General features: G+C 40.7%; 2 protein-coding genes across 2 annotated transcripts; both read right to left on the bottom strand.

The window, feature by feature from the left end:
• Positions 1–1,437: 1,437 nt before the first annotated feature.
• sf3b4 (splicing factor 3b, subunit 4) lies at positions 1,438–5,453 on the bottom strand. The gene is made up of 6 exons (XM_080484643.1): positions 5,363–5,453; positions 4,408–4,536; positions 3,757–4,299; positions 2,708–2,872; positions 2,022–2,180; positions 1,438–1,783 (listed from the first exon to the last, which is right to left on the bottom strand). The coding sequence occupies exons 1-6, from the start codon at positions 5,394–5,396 to the stop codon at positions 1,611–1,613; spliced, it is 1,203 nt and encodes a 400-aa protein (XP_080340769.1). The 5' UTR covers positions 5,397–5,453; the 3' UTR covers positions 1,438–1,610.
• A 2,250-nt stretch (positions 5,454–7,703) lies between these two features.
• On the bottom strand, positions 7,704–16,902 carry lix1l (limb and CNS expressed 1 like). Its single transcript, XM_080485328.1, has 7 exons — positions 16,704–16,902; positions 14,281–14,922; positions 11,575–11,738; positions 11,269–11,409; positions 10,452–10,547; positions 9,720–9,797; positions 7,704–9,061 (listed from the first exon to the last, which is right to left on the bottom strand). The coding sequence occupies exons 2-7, from the start codon at positions 14,618–14,620 to the stop codon at positions 8,810–8,812; spliced, it is 1,071 nt and encodes a 356-aa protein (XP_080341454.1). The 5' UTR covers positions 14,621–14,922; positions 16,704–16,902; the 3' UTR covers positions 7,704–8,809.
• Between the last annotated feature and the right edge of the window lie 2,548 nt (positions 16,903–19,450).

The raw sequence follows: 19,450 nt of genomic DNA, 5'->3' as shown, positions 1-19,450 counted from the left end.
ACCCGCACGTGCGGGCGCACCTGACTCCTGTTGCCATGCCAACCACTTAGATATTCTTCATCCCTTTGACTGCATCAGGATCACGTGAGGCTTCTTCAATGTGTCATTAACCTTTAGCTCTCAAACATGATCCATCTATAGACACAACCAACGTTGGTTAATTCAACATGTTTACCACAGAGCGAGCTGGAACAAAAGCACGTGCTGGAGTCATTAAACAGATTAGTCTTAATTAGCTTTGCGATTCAGATTATTAGAATAATTTAAAAAATAGAAAAAGAAATGTGTGGTATGAAATCCCTGTTCTCTATTATTTCATATTATCCTCTTTATACAAATGAATACTGCTCAGAGTGACTCAAACAGTATTTAGATTGACTATGGTACTTCCATTGTATATACATACCTCCAACAATGGTCTATCAATAGGCTGATTGTTACCGAGTCTGAAGAATGAAAGTCTGAGTGTTGATGATTATGTTCATCCACTCACTTCCCACCACAGTCTGTTCATCAAAAACACAATGTATTAGTTTTCTTGTCACAATAAGACTCTTTGCAGAATCTAGATCATATAAAGAAAGCCCAGTGCACCCAAACAGTAAAAAAAAAAAAGAGATGTCTCTTGCTTAGACATGTTCATGAGAGTAGATCCGCGAGAGTTCAGCTTCACTTTGGCTAAAACTGTCTTTTGAAGGTCATCACTCATCTGGATCATGAAGGAAATTAGACTCACTTATCATTTATCAATAGAGATGGAACAGAATTACATCTGGTAATTATAGGACAATGGGAAGACCAAAAAGACACTTCCAAATGAACGACGGCTCACCTCACATGGCACCGACGGGATTCCCTTTTGAAGATAATAGAAACACTTCCAAGATTCCAAAAACATCATCTCATTGTTTAAACAGTAATAAATATTTCATTCAAACACTGAGCCGATTCTGTTAAGATATCTGAAAACAAATGTGCAGAAAAAAATGATTAGACATGATCTGAATCTCCTGACAGACTAAGTAGAGCTGCCTTTAAAAAAAATTAAAATTCAATGTACTAGCTTTCACACCAACCTCAAGTCTTCTTGATTTTTGCGTCATCAGTCTTACAGCATTTGTGTTTTAAGGTTTTATAATTATGTTCAGCCATTTGTTTTATAGAAGTATAAATAACTTAGGTTTAGAAGGTTGTCTGACAGAATTATTCCAGTAATTACTTCTTCCTCAATGAAATGTTAAAATGTAAATATATTGGATGTCAAGCACATCGAGGAACCTCATGGACTTAACATTTCTGTAAACATATTACTGGTGAGTCTTGTATCCAACTGCTTTACAGGAAGCCCCAACCTCCTTAAATTTCTGCTAAATTGTGACTAAATCATTATTCTCCAATATGTAACTTTATTTAGTGGGAATAAAAAGGAAATCAAAAACAAATGTACTAAAAAAGTTTATTCATGGAAGGTTGTTCATCTGTACAATTCTTTAAGAAAAAAAGGAAAAACAAACAGCTGGTTAAATTATTCTCACAGATCCTGACTTGAGTAGATCTAAACATGTTTAAAAAAAGGAAAAGCGCAGACGGTTTCTGCTGCTGGACGTGGATTATGGGGGCATTGGTGGTCTCAGAGGGACGCGGGGAGGGGCGCCTGGAGGCCTGGGAGGCATCGGAGGGCCTCTCTGGAAACCAAAGGGAGGCGGACGAGGGGGTCCGGCTCCGTATCCGGGCGGAGGCATGGGAGGAGGGGGTCCTCTCATACCTGGAGGCACCGGGGGGCCTGAAGGAGACAGAGAGGAGTCACAAACTGAGAGAAATCTTCATTTGACATTAGCATTATAAAGGCCGCCATAAACAGGATGCAGGGATGGAGTCTTTCTGTGAAAGAGTCATGTTTGTAGCTTGAACCCCCACCAAAATAAAATTCAATAAAAATAAAACAACTGTCACTTTCGGCTCGGCTTGGACAATTAACGTATTTTGAGATGTTAGAATCAACGAGGGGCTACGGTGTTTACCCATGGGGGGTCCATAAGGAGCTCTGGGAGGCATGCCCATGGGTGGGGGTGGGGGCATGCCGGGGGGAGGCGGCGCCCTTTGGTTTGATCCTGGTGGGGCAGGAGGCGGAGGCACCATGCCAGGAGGAGCGGGAGGAGGCATCGGCATCTGAGGCATCCCTGTGACACACAAACAAAACTCAAGAGTTCAATATTAACGGGAAACTAAAACTAGTCCAGTTAAATTGTTAGAACAAGCTGTAAGAGTGACATTTATCACTAATAAAACTCCAGTTGGTAATGTTCAAATATCAAAATGTACTTCTTAAAGCTGACTCCATTCCAAACACGTGAACACTTTCTTAAACTCTTCACGCCACCTGGATACTTCTCCTTTACGTAGAGTGCAGAATAATCAGCAGAGACGATTTGAGGATGAACGCTCGGCTACAAATGTCAACTGTTTACTAATTTATTCATGCGATGCGTTCCACTTGCAGCTGTGGCTGCACAAACCAACAATCTTGACACATCAAGTAATTACACGTCCAAAGGGAAAGCTAATTAACCCAGTGAACTATGATACTGTGTCTTTTATAATGATCACAGCACGCCGTGTGCACAACAGTTTGTTAAATTATCCATTCATTTGGAAAAATGTATTGTGCTTTCAATTTCTGCTGTAGTGAAACATCAAAAAGTCTTACCTGGATGCATGCTGGCAGGGAAGGGTGGAGGTCCGGGTGGAGGTACCCCGCCTCCCTGAGGGCCTTGGTTCCCCGCTGATGGTGGCATGCCCATAGAAGGGGGCATGTTTGGAGGCATTGATCCGGGTGGAGGAACAGGAGGGAAAGCTGCAGGAGGCGGCATGCCTGCACACACACACACAGGGCACATTTTGTATATAGTCGGTGCAAAAAGTGAAGCAGGCTGGTGACGGAGGTAAATATAAATCTTTGAAACTAATTATTAGTCAAATGAACGGATGTGATAACCGTCTGTAGAGTCAAACATGTTGCTCTCATTTAGTTCAGCATAAGCGGAGCAGCAGCTCCTCTTTTGTTAATTGCCTGAATCTCTACCTACATCCCAGATTATCCACCACCACAGGAGTGAATAAATCTCTTTGAGAGTAAATAGATTTAGCTGACAAGAGTCCGATGTGAGTGAACTGTAAGTCGACCGGAGCAGCAGAGTCAGTGCTGCCTGTTTCAGAATGCATTTAATGACAGTATTCAATGGAGTTGACCAGCATTTTGGCAGAACTCGGAGCACAACAGCCACTGTAATTTAGAGCACAAACCCAACAGACGGTATTTCAGGAGATCTGAAGCTAAAAACACCACTTTTGTCATATTTATGCTCAGACTCTCTTGAGCTCTCATGCTGTGTGTATGTGGGAGTGATTAGGAGTTCATCGGGTCTGCCAGACAGGAACGACAGCCAAAACACTTTCTTAGAAGACATGACTGGCAGAGGTGGCTTGCTATTTAGCTTGTGCATTAAACCAGCCAACATGGTGCCTGCAGAGCCCAAAGGGAGCTTGTCTGTTGCATGTTGTCCTCATTTATATACACACACAGTCTGTAACACAGTATTTGTCAGGAGAGCTTGTAAACATAAATGTCAATGGAATCCTGTGACACTTTATCTGGAAACTGCTTTGAAATTCCAATTCTGAGTGAAAAACTAAGATCTAAAAGCTTAGGGCATGATCTGTGAATTATTTGGTACGGTGGGCGTCTTTCAGTCGTACCTGCCATCGCCATCCCAGCTCCCAGTGTGGTGAGGACCGGTGTGGGGATGGAGGGTGGCGGAGGAGCATCTGCAAACAGCTGATGGGGCCTGTCCGCCTGGGAGAGAGGATTCTGCGCAGCCAGGAGTCGCTCTGCAGCCGAGCCGTGACGTTCTCCTTTGGAGTCTTTCTTGAAGGCGTACGACACTGTGATGGGCCTGTTGCAGAGGTACTGGCCGTTCATGGCCTCGATGGCGGCGTCAGAGGCGTCAAAGCTGGCGAAGTTGATGAAAGCGTAACCCTTGGAGTTGCCCGTGTCGGGATCCCGCATTATCTTTGGCGTCTGCAGGATCACACCAAAGGCACTGAACGTGTCGTACAGCAGTTTTTCATCAATTTCTGGATCCAGGTTTCCGATGAAGATGTTGGCACCGACGTCCAGGTTTTTATTGTGTGCAGACGCTTTATTCACTCTAATTGGTTTGCCATAGAGCTTTATCATATTCATGATTTTGATGGCGTAGTCGGCATCCTCTTCGCTGAGGAACTCCACAAAGCCATAACCTGAGGAAAGAAGTCAAAGTTTGTGGTGTTTATTAATTACGTTTATCATTACACATATTTTCAGAGTATTATTCCCCTCAATTCACAAATATGATAGTTGATTCTCACCTTGATGTTGGCCTGTGACCCTGTCTTTGGGCATGTGTGTGTTGACCACAGGACCAGCCTGCAGGAAGAGCTCCCATAGCAAAGGCTCGGACACTTTCTCATCCAAGCCGCCAACATAAACAGTGGCATCTGGAAATAAGAAGAGTTCATTTATAAAACCAGATACTCCAGAGAGATACACAAATTAGATTTTTTTTTAAAATACAGGTTGTCTTGGTATTTGATACCCGAGTACCACTTTTTCAAAATCACCCACTGAATGCTGTTGATATTGCAATAAAATTGTTTAGAGGACTACGTTTGCGTTCATACAATATTCACACAACCTTTTGATAAGTTGCAGTTGAATAAATAACATTTGAGTTTGATGTGCATCTTCTCACTGGATGAACTGGAGTTTAAACAAAATCACGATATTCAATGAGCTAAATGACTGAACGATTGACAAAGATGGTACCTCAAATATTTACAATGGAAAAAAATACACCCTTGCCCAATCTTTCAAACAAACAAAAGTACCTGAAAAGACAAAATGTTGACACACAGCCTGAAATACACAACTGTATTCAAATCTTTGAGTTTTGACATACAGGATAGCATTTAGCTTGCTATGCTAACTGTCGCTGCTAATGAACAGGGAGAGCTTACAAACAGCCTATATAAGCTTTAAATAGAGTAAATCCAAACGATACACGTAGGTGGTAACGGGGCATTGTCTAAATAAAGAAACTATAAAGAACGTAAACTGGTTTTAAATGAATGGCTACAAGCTAAGCTAAAAGCTGCAGACTTCCATGTGACCGACTGACTCACTGTTTCATTCAAACTAAAGACGAATCCGGTCGCCCGAGACTCTTGGTACAATCTTTCGGTTAGCTTAACGTGTAAAGTAAGAGAAGGCAGACGAAAAGAGCTAAATGAAACGTTAAAACGTGAAGTTTAATACAATTATTACCTTGGTTTCTTTCTGAAATTGGCCCCGCCGCCATGTTGAATGACCAACGCACGGGAGCGACGTAGCGCTCACTGGAAGTCCCGCCTCTTCCGGTCGTGCGTAAAATAAGATAGAATGAAATAAAATTCATTCAAAAAACACAATAAATAAATAAAAAAATAAGTAAAAATTAAGTAAATTAAATGAATGAATAAAACTAGATTAAATAAAATCAAGTAAAATTTAATTATATTAAATTAATATTTTAAAGTTGTACAAAGGTGAGAAATACTTTTTACCAATAAATTTTGATTTATTTGAAATGTAGAATTCAACTGTTGAGTAAAACCAAAATTAGAAAGTGAAAAATTCTGTAAAACCTTTTTAACTCGAAGAGAAAATTCACATCACTTTTTTTTTTTTTTTAAATAAAAAATCACTGTAATAACTTCAAGACACATAGTATCAGTGTTTAAGGCATACCATCTGTAATATCTGTGTTCTAACAGGAAAAAGTGAAAGAACAGATGCTTTATATATTTGACAACTTTTACCCTGTAATGTTACATGTCTTAAAACAACAGTTTTTCAACTGGCACTGTCCTAATACAACTGAGGCGAAATAAATGGAAACTTTAAAGAAAGTCACTGAATGAAAATACCATTTTTCTTACCTTCACATCTGATGTATTACTCATTTTTTATATATATCATTGTCATTTCTACTTTATTGTTAATAAACAACTGTACTCTTTTCATTGATATGGATATTCGGTAAAGCTGCATTTTAATAAAAACAAGACAAAGAAAAATATTTCAACACTCGGGTCAGCAAATTTATTACATATACATATAAATCTACTAAAAGTATAAACATGTCATACAAAATACTTATAGAAAATACATACAATAAGGGATTCAGGAAACACTTATATAAAACAAAATTGTTTAGAAAATGAAACGTATAAAAACAGAACAAAACATCATGCATCAGAGCCAAGACATAAAAACTTCTTTATAAAATGAATATCAAAAAAAATTTGTTTTGATAAAAGCCTTCATTGATAATAATCACAAACAAAGTTTAAAGGTACTGTATTTGTACGAGGAAACAGAGAGCTGGCTTGTGGTCAGAAAGAACAAATACTGTGAATCTAGAAAAAAACAAGCCCCCCAAAAATAAAAAAAGAAACTGTTAAAAATCCTCAGCCTCATACAAACGTAACAATATTTTTTTTTCTCATTTGTTGTACAATTTTAAAGGCTTATTTCAGTAAGGAGAGAAAATGTGGCCGACAAATAGGAAGTGAGTGGCAGAGCACATTTGTGAAGTTAAAGGGTTTACATGTTTTACTTACCAGACAAAAAAAACGCTTAAAGTTTTCATGCTTGTTGTGCTGAACACATCCAGTAATTTATGAGGTTAAAAAGGATGTGTCATCATTTCCCGACAACTGATATATTAACCCACTAAAACCTGTGAAAACATACAGATAAAATGTGGCTGATTGAACGCATATCGCTCTACAGAAACTCATGGAGTGAAAGGTGCTTCATATCCAGGTTAATACACAATCACATGATAATAAAAGGACGTACATCAGAGCTGAATGGGCTCAACTCACTTGTTGCTACTCTGAAAATCAGGCTTGAGAAAACTCCTGAAACGGGTCCTGACAAACAAACAAAACAAATCATATAAACCTCTATAAAACTGTTATTGGATACGCGACACCAAAGCTTAAGAACACCTTTACCAAAACGGAGTGTGCTGTCTGACGTGTGAGTGACAGGTAGATTTCGTTCCCTCTGGGCAGGCGAACTGAGCCATGGCTTTCCAAGATGTCAATCTTTAATTCTCTGACCCAACTTTTCTCCAAAATACCAAAACATCGCTAGACTGTAATTAGAACCAGAATATCTGACATTACATTTACATAAAAAGACAAAAACAACAGAAACATTTACCTTTTAAAGACCCTGCCAGCAGAGGGGAAACAGTCTAATTCTTTACTCAAAAAAAAGGCACAATGATCTCAGAAAAGAGATCCGGCAAAGCAACAGAGTAATAAAACTGGTCTGTCTTTAATCATCCTCAATTCACTCTTATTGTTTTCTAAATCTGCCGTCACCTAAAATTACGCGTAATCGCTTTCTGCTGTTTACAAGCCGGCTTTCAGCGGCGAGACCGAGCTCTCCCGCTGCGACACTTACACCACTTGTGGCCACATTTTCCTCCTGAAAGCCTCACTTCATCAATTAAACTCTCACCTCTTCCCAAAAGGATCTTTAAAAGGCTACTCAAAGAAATGCCTTCATTCTTATGGTGTATCAAAATACTTTTTTTTCTTTTCTTTTTTTTAGATATACAGACCATATAAAGATATCACATTTACAGTATGAAAAAAGTCAGGCAAATAAGTGCGAGTTACGTTACATGTTTGTTTGTTTTTGTTTTTTTTACCAGCACTGCCAATACACATTTTCTGCTTGGGGTATCTCTAAACAAAGACACACAAAGCAGGATCTGTTTTGTGTTGACTTACAGTGACTCACACTAAATGAATCAGCTCTCTTTCAGGCCTTCATGTTTGTACTACAGTCCCACCCGCTGCACCCACTGATTTCAACTCCTCCAGTCGAAGCACGTGACAAACCCACAATATCTATCACAAGAGTAACTCTACACCTTGACAGCGCTGCTCTGCAGGGGCCGTCACTGGATAAGCACACTGGAAATATACATTCGGCGAGTGTCGTGTGGTCAAACAGGAAGCCTTCGCGAAGAAAACAGGACAACATGCGTCGGTGTCGTCAAAAACCTGAGCTGCTGTCTGAGCTGCCAGTCATCTGCTGACATTTTGATGTGTGAAGTACCCGAAAAGTACGTCTTGATGCTTTGTGGAAGTTGGTCTCACGATCCGAGGAGGCGGCTTTTCACCTGCTTACATTATATTCCCATTATACCGGTTTAAATGTGCACTTGAAACTCTAATAAAGATATTTTTCCGTTTGACTTAGAAAAATGTAGTTTATGAAACGGGCAGGTTACTTAAGATACAATTTGAGATTCACACTTTTCTTTTTTTTTTACTATTTAAAAGCAAGCTAACACTGAGAGACCCACAGTCAAAGAAATACACAATACGTCATTGTTGTTTGGTTCGAGCGGTTATCTCATTGTACATTCACTGATAAAAACAAAGGCTTTGTTCGAGTTGGTTTACTTTGCGTAAACGCAGCATGAAATAAATGGGGAAAAAAGGACACGCGTGGACCCTCAGTTATGTAGTTTATCTTAAAAAATAAAAAGGGTTAAGACTGTGATCATGAGGCACAAAGAGGTGTGTGTTTACTTGACGGACTGATGTGCACACCGTGAGTAAAAGCCCGATTACCTGGTCCTCGTAACACCAGTTCAGACGGGTCGATGCCGTTTACCGGGGCAGGTTTGCTCCTCCCGGGTTTTTAGTGTGACGGCAGAGTGGCGGTGTTGGCGGCGTTCAGCTGACCCACGGCGAGCATCAGGATGTCTTTCTTCTCTTTGTAAAAACGCAGTTCTCGGCCCGCCAGCCTGGCGTCCTCCAGCTCCCGCTCCGTGGAGGCCAGCTCCTGCGCGATGGTGCCCGCCACGCTCTGCTCCCGGTTCACCCAGTCGGCCGCCATCTGGGTGCGCATGTCGTCGTCCAGAGCCCGATGGGAATAGTGAGCCAGCACCTCCTGCGAGTTCGGTCGGATGGGAGAGTCGCAGCGTCAGTGCTTCACATCGAAAACATCCATTTTTCGGGATATTCACTGGAGCTCAAACCTGAGAGACTTCTCTCTTAGGCTCGAGTCACGTGTGAAACAAGAATAAACTCCCGCACAAACTGCACATAATTATGATTCAAGTTTCCCCTTTAAGATTTCACTGAGAGTTTTCTTATTATGTCTGTACGGATCAGATGTCTCCAACCTGCAGCCACCGAGCCACATGAAGCTCCTCAGCCTTGCTGCAGAGGCTCCCTGTGGCTTTCACGAAAATTACACACAAACTGCGGGTGAAGTAAATAAACTGTTGAATTTCATGTGGACAGACTCGCAGATAACTCTTTTTTTTCCTCTAGATAAGCTCTGATCCTGCGTGTAGTATTTAATCAATGAAGGGTTGTGTGTCATTTTCCTAATCATTTTGATTTCCCGGCATGACGGGAGGACTCAGAACATGAATGGACTGGAATGCAGGACAATGACTTACACCACACCACACCGTCTTTATCCCAGTAATTCTTTCATAAGGAATAACACACCCGTAACAAACTGGAAGCCATTCAGTCGACAGGAAATGTTGGGATAAAGAGAGAAAACAATGACCTGACTTTAACGTTCATATGTTTACCTGTCGGGAACACTGTCGTTCTCTCATGGCTTTGAGGCTGCCGTTCCAGTGCAGCAGCTGGAACACCGTCATCAGCTCCTGGGACACAAACATGCAGCATGTTTATCACCAGCACATACTATCTTCACTTGAATTAAAAAAAAAAAAAAAAAACGGATTTAAAAAAGAAAACTTTGCCTGAAATCTGCATCTAAAACTGAAAAATACCTAAAGTGGCCACATCAATTTTTAAGGCGACATAAATCTTTAAAGCTTTTCTTAGTTTAGACGTTATGCCGAGGCAACCTTTAAGGGAGGGAGATTTACACATTCACAGAATTCTGTGACTAGAAAAGCTGAAATGTGAGTGATTCTGTTTAGTTTATATAAATGTGACTTCATACTTTGTATATCTTTCAATATATACACACATTTTTGCCCTGTAGAGCTTTAGTTGATAATTATGCGTACGCATACACAACGCATGCGTTTTGTAAAGTTTTACGTGAAGAAAGGTGCACATCTAAACATAAACATGTTTCTTTTTTAATAGTTTCAGCTGTGTTTCATACGGTCTAATACAATTATCAGGCAGAAGGAGAGCCACACTGAGAGGAGCAGGACATGGCTGCCAACTCCGCGGGCAAATCGAGCCATACTCACAGTTTACTACGCGTCCGTACTGAACACGCACAAAACATTTCAACGAGTCTGGAGTCAGACTTTGGAATGAAATCTCTGATTCATATGCACCTGAAACTCCAGCATGGACTTCCCTTTGTTGGATTCCAGCATGAAGCGAAAGGCACCGATCCCTGTGTTGGGGTTGTCGGCTTCTTCTCTGTTTCCCTGCAAACGGCCACAGATTATTAACGTCATTCAGCCACTCCCTGACTCACACAGACTTGCGATTTGTGGGGTTGACGGAGGCCTTCCCAACATGCCTCATTGTCCGATGATCTTTGTGATTTTAAGGATGAAACCACCAGAAAAGAGAACAAGTGTAAAAGTGTTATTTCTTAAATGCATTGGAGAAGAAATGTTCTAATACCAAGCTGCTGTTGCAGCAACTTATATGAAGATGTGACTGACATTCGACCGTAGAAACCTGCAGAAAGACTTTCCGCAGTCCCTTTTATCCTCTAAGTCCATCATTCAGCCAGAAATACCAAAGTAACATGAGACAAAGTGTGCGGTGTATTTGAGTTTGGAGTAAATCCTGTGAGTTTCACTACTGAGTGCTGGCAGCACAGTGTTACTTTGATTTAAACAAACAAAACAAAAAAAACACATTTATTTGATGGTGTTTTGTCCTTTTTGCTTGTAAAATAGCTTCAATCACTGAAGTCGGGACGGGGAAATATGTTGATGTCGTATGTTGACACACACTTGGATCTACATCAGCCCAGTGTACCGTGCAGACTGTAAAACATCCACTTCAGCTCATTAAAAAACGAACACTCGCTGCCAACGGCTGCAAAGAATCCGTTCAGGAACGTATTTCCTGTCATATTTTTGGAATGCAGATGAAAATCTACCGCCTTTACCGAGTGGACATGTCATAACTCACGTTGAAGGAGGCCAGCGCCTCGCTCACGCTCTTCTCGATGAAGTCGTCTGTGATCCGACGGGAGGGGTGCTCGTTGAAAACAGAATTCATCAGGGCGATCTTGGCGGCGCTGCGCCTGGCCTCTGCTTTAGTGGGGCAGAACTGTCAAACAAAGAAGGGAACACGGATTAACAGTCAAATACAAATGGATATACAGTGAAGGGAACACGGCAGCCAGTGTTTACGCAGAGTGAGGTTACACAAGGGTGCGTATTTGGTTTTTCCTACGGTGAAAAGTGTATTGTCGTCTAAAGGCTCATACGTTACCTGGAAACTTCCGAAGCAGCTGCCGCCTGGAAGGCTGACGTAGCACACGTACGGGGGGCTGTTGGACGGGACCATTTCATAAACAACCAGGGCTCCGTTGCGCAGGTCGGCCCCCCGGGTCAGCTTCATCTGCCAAAACTCCTGTAAAGCCTCCACCACATTCACTGCAGGAAACACAGACGAAAACCTCTGTTACCGTTAGTATTATCTACATCCTCACTAAACACAAATAAGGAGAGGGTGGTGGTGGTGGTGATGGGGAGGGGGGTGTCTCCAGGATGCCCGAGGTTTTTCCTGAATAGATTTAGAGGAAACTCTGCATCACCTCGAAGGAGCTGCTTCAAGAAAAACACACCCGGCTCCACGTTTCATGGGAGAATATTAAGCCCCTGCCATCCTGTAGGAAACGGCAACAAAAGGAAAGCGGTAAAAATCTGCAACTGAGTCATAAATAATTATCTGGGTTTGAAAACCGCAGGGAGATGAGAGCGGAGCCAACATTATGTGGAGCTCTTTGACTCCAGTTACTGCTCAGCTCCGTCCTGCCGAGCGCTTGCTGTTTGAAACCCGTCTGGAGCTCGATCAGTAACCCGTTTTCCTGGCCGCAGCTATGAGCAAGGCCAGTTCTCATGTCGGAGACATAAATCCCCCCGAACTGGAATCCAATTCACTGTCCATGCTCCTCAAACGCTGCCAGCACACACTGTTCTTTTGTTGTTGTTCAGGCGTGAAGTGATCATTTATGTGCCATCGGAAAACACGCTCAACGTATTTAACAAGCGCTGCACACTTGAGATGTTTCGCTTTGTTATCCTTAACAGCGTCGAGGACGGCGTTGGTCCGGCAGAGCTACAAACTCAACATCGGGGGAAGTCAGGGATTTTATAACGAGACGGCCTAAATAAAAAAACAGAAATATGTTTTCAACTGACGATAGTTGGTCAGAAAGATGCTTTTTGCTGCTTCGTGGGAGCAACGTTGCAGTCATAGAGCCGAGTTTGTATCTAGATGTGAATTTGAACACTAGAAAAATGCAGTTCTAAAGAAACAACTCATAAGAAAGTATTTTTAGTCGTAAAGTGGATATCGGTGGTGATAAGGTTATGCTTTTTTGGGGTCTGTTTTCATGGGTTTTTCAGGATTTCCTTGACGATAAACGTGGACAGAGACAGGAAAACGTGAGGGACGGTGAAGGAGCACAAGCAAACCTTGGTAGCAGATCTGAATGCAAACCACTTGACTTTAATCTTGAATGAAGTTTTAAAAGTGGGAGGTGGTCTGGAAAGCTTCAGCAGGGAAAATGGAAGGGTTGTGGTGATGCCTTTTCCCAGCAAAAGAATGCGAGTGATGAACCCATTAATTACTTTATTAAAACACACTTTTTATTTTACGCTGACCGCATTTTAAGTGTAATAGAGAATCATTAAAAGGCCTTATTTAGAAGTCACGAGATTTTACGACTAGACATTTCAAATTAAAATATTAAACCAGCAGGAGAGTAATATGTTTTATTTAATAAAGATCCCAGACGATGTTTACAAAATGATATAATAATGTGAAAAACATCAGCAAGTCTAGCATTCAATCAAAAATTAATACATGCAGTGAGATAAAGCCTGTGGTGGGCAATGTGTTTAATATGGAAATATAATTCCATAAAGTTTGAATGATAATTATTACGTCAATGCATTTGTTTTGAAAGGCTCACTTACATTATAAGATGAGGGTTTTTTCTGTAATTTCCACCAGGTTTAATACTAAAGCAGTCTTCATGGAGCTGCCAGTACTGACAGTGTTAAGCGGCCTTAAATGGGATGGCCGTTAGTCAGAGCATGCGGGGACAATCTTTGGGAAATAAATCCTATTAGCACAGGACTTGAACACTTGTATTAACTCCAAATGCCAACTTGATTTAAGTGTTTTGGTCTGACGGTGGTTTTTGGCCATGTCTCTTACATCTGTGCAGTGATAGTTTAAACTATGTCAAGCATGTAACTCAACTAATTTACTAATCAATCAGTCACTAAATGACAAAACCAAGACTTGTTTATCACTTTTCAATAGGTTTTCTTGAGCTGTTTTTTTTTCTATGATTAAACCAATTAATATAAGAAATATCTGGTCTTGTAAATGCTGACTAGTGTTTCATAAAGTTTAAGTAAAAATATCCTGATTTGTTCACAACCAAAACACAGATTTAGCTTTGAGCAGAAGATGAATACTTGTGCCAGAAACATGCACATTTATAAAGATTTGTGGGTAAAAACTAATTGATGGAGCTTTAAGGAGTCTGCAGGCTTTATACAGTCAACAAAGGTGTTTTGTCTCTCAATGTTATGAACCTTTTAACCAATTATGAGCCATTTACCGTGTCCACTGAACATGTAAAGGTCAATTTGTAAAGAATAATAGCTTATTGTTGGTCAGTGTAATCCTCTTGAGCCGTGCTTGTTAATCCCGGGGTGACTGAAGCCTGAAATATCAAGAGACAAACTTTTGGAATTTTGGAAGAAAACTTGCTGAGATGTTGAACGACGTCAAATCTCCCCGGTTGTGTTGTGAATCTGACTTTAGTTTGAATTAATTCGGATTTTATGTGGAGTTCGTTCTTCCCAAACAAGTGGAGTAACTCTGTAAAACTCTCCTCCACAAACATCTTCTATCTGCACATTAGAGAAATCTGTTCCCCGGGCTGGGTGTTGGTACCTCGGCCGTAACCTTGCGTGTGTTTGGCGAAGCTGCGGACCACCGCCTCCACCGCCTCCTTCAGCACCGCCGGGTTCCCGTGGCCGCCGGCGGCCGGCCCCAGCCCGGGCCCGGCTCCCATCATCCCGCCGTACAGGCTGTGGAGCTGCAGCGGCGGCGGAGGAGGAGGAGGCCCGGACGAAGCGGCCAGAGAGGCCGGGGAGGACAGCAGCGGAGCGATGGGGACCGTCACCCCGGGCCGGAGCGACGAGCGGAGGGTGCCGGTCGGTCCGGAGCCGAAGCCGATCCCCGGCTGCAGCCTCGGAGGGCGGATACTGTCCGGGAGGACGTTGGATTCCATTGTCCCGACGTAACGTCTGCGAGCGTCCGGCTCCCGAGCGAAGCTGCAGCCGCCAACCCGACGTCCTCAGCGGGGGGAGGGAGAGGGCTTCAGAGGCCGAGCGGACGAAGTGTGTGGAGGTATGAGACCGTCACCGCAGAAAGAAGAAGTTATCCAGCCGTGATTCGACGGCAAACAGCGGCGCTGTGCATCTTCTGACTGGGTGAAGGAGGATCAGGCTGCAGGAGGGTCATTACAGTGATGCCTTCACGGACCCCCGGACCGCCGGATTCTACGGCTCCAGCTTCCAGGAGCAAAATAATCTACGACATGCACACACAGCACAGAGAAAGAAGTGATCAAATATATTGAAATTTCATCTACATATTGCACGTTTGCACGTTCTACCGTACTACATTAAACACCAGAACCACCATAAAGAAGCATATTTGCAAATATAAAAATCTGCAATACAAGCTGTGTTTTTGCATGCCGGTTTATTTGTAATTTATATAAAAATACAAATGTAATATTGATCATCACGAGTGATATTTAGGGAAGCATTTAATTTTTTTCCCCTTGCTTCAGAGCAATACAATCCTCAGTACTAGTCTGAGTTTTGGCAGCTTCCTGTCTGGAGTTTGAATGTTCTCTATATGCTCAGGTTGTCTCCAGTTTCCACTCAAATACCACAAAAACAAGCGTTGTGATATTTGTAATTGTTGTAAACTGTATGACGGTCTCTCTGCGTTTGTCATGTGGTTTACTGTTGATCTATGTTGTAGAGGATGAATGGGTTTCTTTAGTAATTGTACCAATAAGAAAACATTTTATTAATCAACTTCTATGTTCCCTTTGCGAGAAACAATAAAGTTGGTTTTATTCTCATTTGATATATTGTCATTTAACAAAACTTGTCATTGATTGGTTTCTGAAAGCAACTTGAAATATTGCCAGTCAATCATCACCCTCCCAGATATCCAACATAATTTGGTTAATGTATATGCTTATTATTTGGTTTTTTTAGTATCATATTTACTCTGATTATATTCATGAATTGAATATTTATACATGCAATTCAGCTTCTTTATAAATATTAAACATGCAATATACATTAACTTCTAATACCTAGACTGAGCACACAATACAATAACACTTTATTTATCCCTCAAGAGGGAATTCAGTCACCACAGTAACTCCACTTTGCACAAAGTAACGAAGGACATTAAAGAATGTTAGATGATGAAATATTATGATTACTCAATGCAAGTGCCGTGTTAATGTTGGTCCTGACAGTAATGTGAACAAGACCAGATAAGCAGTCCCTCGTAATATTTCCTGGTAGATGTTATACTTTACGTTCTTCACACATCAGTTGTATTAATGGTCTGTGCTTTGAAATAATTTTGTTTAGAACATATGTCAAAATGCTGAGGTATTATAGAGTTTAATGCAAGAAAAGACAAGTACCTATGACCCTAGGACGTATTATTAAAAAAAACTGTTCTCTGCTTTTATCAGATTTGAAAGATAAGTGGAAACGAAAAGGAAAGATAGTGGAAGATATGCTATGTAAGCCCACCTTTTATTATTCTGTTCATAATCCTGTGCTTATCTTTCATCCATTGTTACTGTTATTCAAATTTTTAATTTATTGTCTGTTTTAGGCATAACTGTGCTGTGTTTCACTACATTTTTTATATCATTGTTGCATTGCCTGCTCTATTTGCACATGGCGTCTACTTAAATAAATAAGGCTTTTTGAATCAAATTAATTGAACTGAACAAAAATGGCTTATTTAGACAAAACACAAACTGATTGAAATATTATCATCAGTGTTGGATTAGTCCATTGGAACATTTTTTATTGATTACATGAGTGCAGAAAGCGGAGGTTTAGAAGCGGGAAGAAAAAAAGATTTTTGGTCTACAAATACAGCAAACAGACCCTCTCTCCACACTCTGTAAACCCAATCACAATATTTAATAAATTATTGGTTTCATAAGTATCCAAGCTAATTCAAACCAAGCACATATTGACATTATTATAATTACCAAGCAATAGAGACATGTTTGCCCTAGAAATGATTAAAGTTGCCCATACCTGCTCCACAGTGTTTATTTCCCTCCCTTGTCTGTGATCGTTGTGATGTTTCCAACACTTTGTCTGGCTCCTGAATGCAGCAGGGGAAAAGTCACTGGAATCTCACTGCCAGGAAATCTGAGCTCTTCTGTTCTGCTCTCAAACCAAACCAGCAGAGAGCAACTCCAGCATGTCTCTGCTGCAGCAGCAGCATGCCATTAAAAACTTGGAGGCAGAAGAACTGATCACATCCTGCTCTCGGACTGTGAAACATGAAGCACAAGGATGAAGAACCTGGCCCCTCCAGTCTGAGCTCCAGGACCACCAGCTTGGGTGCTCACAGGAAATGAGACCTCATCTTGTGTATTTCAAATGTTTTTTCAGGACTTTTTGGGTCTCATGTAATTTTTTTTCTCCATTTTTTTTTTTCATTCCTTCTGTGGTTTTGGGTGAAGCCCAAAGGTGGAATGACAGAGCATTCCAATCGATGCTTATAGTATGTTTATTAAGAGGTAATAGTGCGAAATAATTCCATGGCAACAAAGTAAAACAATCCAAAATAGGTTTACTTCCCGGGACTCACATAACAGAGAGAGAGGAATCAAACCATGTAAAACAGCTGTAATGAGTATTTGACTCACTTGAGGGCGTGCTCTCATTCCATGACAATAGATTCAGGTCCTGTTTATGTGAGAAGGAAGTGACAAATTGCAAATACTCCTAGTACTGGAGTCAACCCTTCATAGAGCACTGAGTGAAATACTTGTAGTATGTGCAAACGTTTAGCTCCAGTGGCGTTCAAAGGGATATTTCAAGTTAAAAGTGTAAAATGTTACATGTGATATGTTATGAAATATGTCTGACAAATCTCATACAGTCTTCAGAGTAACATTCCTATAATATATTTATTGTGTTTATTCGCCCCCAATGTGTCTATTGTCAATACATGTCGGTACTGCAAAAATATCATCCTACAAGGGAGCCAAATGGTGACAAAGTCTTTTATCACGATGATATATCAGAATTACAGCCACTAATTTCATGAATATTTAGAATTGAATTCAAAATTGGGTATTTAAAACTAGAACTAATTCGCCAATTTACATTCTTTACTTAAACAGAGCTACTCGTCCAAAATCGGCTCTAGTATTTCAATTAAAATCCAGAGAGAAAAAAGATTAAAGTCATAAAATAATGAAGCAAAGTTTAGACACATGAAAAATCCACTTTGTTCCCATTTCTGCAATTAACAACATGGAATTGGTATTTTTCACTTTATTTATCAACGTTACATCAACCTAAATATGTGGGTCGTATTCAGTCAATTGATTTTAAAATTTAAAAATAGGCTATGTGAACTTAAATGGTTCAAGGTCATTGGTTTCTTCAAATGGTTGAAGTTGCGTGAGCTCATCAGAAAGCAATGTAACACATGAGGCCGGACTTTGACCTAAACTGAGGTCTTCTGAAGCGATGCTCTCAGAGCAAAGCTCCATTTCTCACTGAAGCTTAATCTTATTTCAGAGGAAAGCAAAATAAACTTTACGTAATCAGCTAAAGTCCTTTGAGACGTAAAATACACTATTCAAGTAAATCAAATTCATGTATTCATGTTTAGATGTACGAGCATAAATATAATTGTAAAATGTCTATTTCAGGACAGAAGGACCACAGGGATACTGACAGTTACTACTTGTGTAGATTTGAAGGATATTAACTTTTCTCCTCATAATTAGTAGGATAATAATGCTTCGTTCATCAATTAGAAGAATATCAGTACGTTAGTCTTTAAAAAGTGATAAATAACTTTTTAATGGATCTTTTCAGGTAAAGAGTCTCAATGTATGCACTGCGTTTTTTGTTTTTTTGTTTTTTTTAAAATGCATTTGTGTTGTATTGAAATTTTTGAAGCACTTTTCGTTGGGAGTCTCAGACACACAAACAAGCTCGTTTCCAGCAGGGGGGTCCAGTCCAGCAGCGAACAAAGCACAGTTCACATTCCCACATCTGGCTTTCATTTAGCTAACAGTGAAAAAAAAGGGGGGGGGGGGGGGGGGTGAAGAAAAAATCTAATGTTCGAAACTCCAGCTCAGGGGTTTTCCCCCAGCAGATGAACAGAGACTCACAGGATTGTCATTCACAGCTTATTAAACAAGCTTGTGTTGTTTATGCTCGCTACTCACATAGTTCAGCAGAAAACACGCGCCGAGTTGTTTATCACTGATGGGGTGAAGTGCGTTGAGTATTAATGACTACATCGCAGCCATAAAGATAGTGTGGGAGCAGAAACACCCTGCTGGATGGAAGCCAAAGGTGGAAGGTTTACATCCACATGAATGAGTGTCACACTGCAGGAATCTTCATACAGAGCTGCTCCAGAAAGCCTTGTCGCTCGACTGATGACAAATACTTGTTCTGTGACACATCCACTACTTCTATTAGTATTATTACAGCTCCTGCTGCTTCTACTGCTGCTGCTACCATGATAATATGTATAATACTCGTGATGATGGAACTCAACTAAGTATAATCCAACATGGTTGGTAACATTTGGTGTTGATCCTTTTTGAAAATGTATTCTCTTACTATCTATAAAGTTTATTAGTTTTGGCACAAAGTGATAAAAATATAATCGTGTATTGCTTTTGAAAGTGAATAAATGCCACCCTGAGGTTCTCAGAAATGATTGTACCAAAGGTCCCCACAATCTCTCAAAATACTTGATAAATGATAAGTGTGTTCTTGTTCAATGGGAGCTTTATCTAAGT

Source organism: Lipophrys pholis (assembly GCF_963383615.2).
Source record: "Lipophrys pholis genome assembly, chromosome: 17".
In the NCBI taxonomy this organism is placed as follows: Eukaryota; Metazoa; Chordata; class Actinopteri; order Blenniiformes; family Blenniidae; genus Lipophrys; species Lipophrys pholis.
The sequence above is the reverse complement of the archived record's forward strand: the minus strand, read 5'-3'. Positions and strand labels throughout refer to the sequence as shown.